The sequence below is a fragment of the Geospiza fortis genome, unplaced genomic scaffold (assembly GCF_000277835.1).
Source record: "Geospiza fortis unplaced genomic scaffold, GeoFor_1.0 scaffold102, whole genome shotgun sequence".
Taxonomy (NCBI): domain Eukaryota; kingdom Metazoa; phylum Chordata; class Aves; order Passeriformes; family Thraupidae; genus Geospiza; species Geospiza fortis.
The window spans coordinates 2,209,615-2,210,750 of NW_005054373.1; the positions used below are offsets into that span (position 1 = coordinate 2,209,615).

Here is a 1,136-nt window from a genome sequence, read left to right on the forward strand (position 1 = left end):
GAGGAGCAGCTGCAGGGGCGATTTGAGGGAGCTGCCACAGCCCTGAAGTGTTTTTGTGGGGGTCTGAGGGCTGTGGGGACTCTGAACGACGTGACGCCAATGTCACAGGTGATGTGACCCCAATACCTACGAGAGAAGGGCTTTGGGATGGGGTGGGAGGCGGGCACGGTGTCAGCAGCAGGGCCCTGACCCCATCCTGTCCTTCCCCGCAGCCAGAAGCCCCCGGCGTACCAGAGGTTCCACACGCTGGCCCAGGAGCTGCCCCCGGGGCTGACGCTGCCCTACAAGTTCCGGGTGCTGGCAGAGATGTTCCGCAGCGTGGACACCATCGCCGGCATGCTCTTCAACCGCGCCGAGACCGTCACCTTCGCCAAGGTCAAGCAGGGCGTGCAGGACATGATGCGCAGGTGAGTTGGCCCCTTTTGGGGTCCCAGCAGCCCGTTTTGGGGTCCCAGCTGCAGCTCTGCGTGTTCCCAACCTCTGTGGTGCTGTCACAGGCAGTTTGAAGAGCAGCACCTGGGGCAGATCAAGGCCGTGTATCCCAGCTCGTACCGGCTGCGCCAGGAGAAGAACGTCCCCACCTTCGGCAGTGGTGGGAAGAAGAAGTCCGAGTATCAGCTCACGCTGGAGCCAGTCCTGGGGGAAGGTATGGATGGTTTTGGGGTATGCTCAGTCCTGGCTGGTCCCTGAATGCATAGGGATCCTCTGCTTGGTCCATTAAATGATCCTTCTGAACGTGTTGGAAGTGGGAAACAGGTTTGGGACAGGAGGGAGAACATCCAGGCAGCGACTCAGCTCCATGGCAGGGCTCTGGCCCTGTCCTTCCCGAGGCTGCCGTGGTTTGTGCCCTGCTGGGGTGTGTGGGTGACACTCTCGTGTCCCTCCTGGCAGAGGAGAAGGTGGATGGGCGCCCGCACCTGTCGGCATCACGGCTGCTGGAGCGCCGGAGGGAATTCCACCGCAACCTGGTCAACATCGTCAGGGAGCACCACAAGGTGAGGGACGCCTGGCACCCCCTGCTCTGGACTCTGGGGTTGTCACTGGTGCCATCCAGGCTGAAGGACACAGAGGTTCCTCTTGGAGATGGGCTCTGAATTCGCTGCCTGTGTCACCAGGCTGTGCTGGGAGCGCAGGGC

At 62.1% G+C, this 1,136-nt stretch overlaps 1 protein-coding gene across 1 annotated transcript in view; it reads left to right on the plus strand.

The window, feature by feature from the left end:
• CDT1 (chromatin licensing and DNA replication factor 1) overlaps positions 1-1,136 on the plus strand; it is a 5,527-nt gene that overhangs the window by 2,297 nt on the left and 2,094 nt on the right. The window contains exons 2-4 of the mRNA XM_014308548.2: positions 213-407; positions 498-646; positions 892-1,078. Coding sequence (XP_014164023.1) covers positions 213-407; positions 498-646; positions 892-1,078 — 531 coding nt within the window. The remainder of the gene's footprint in view (positions 1-212; positions 408-497; positions 647-891; positions 1,079-1,136) is intronic.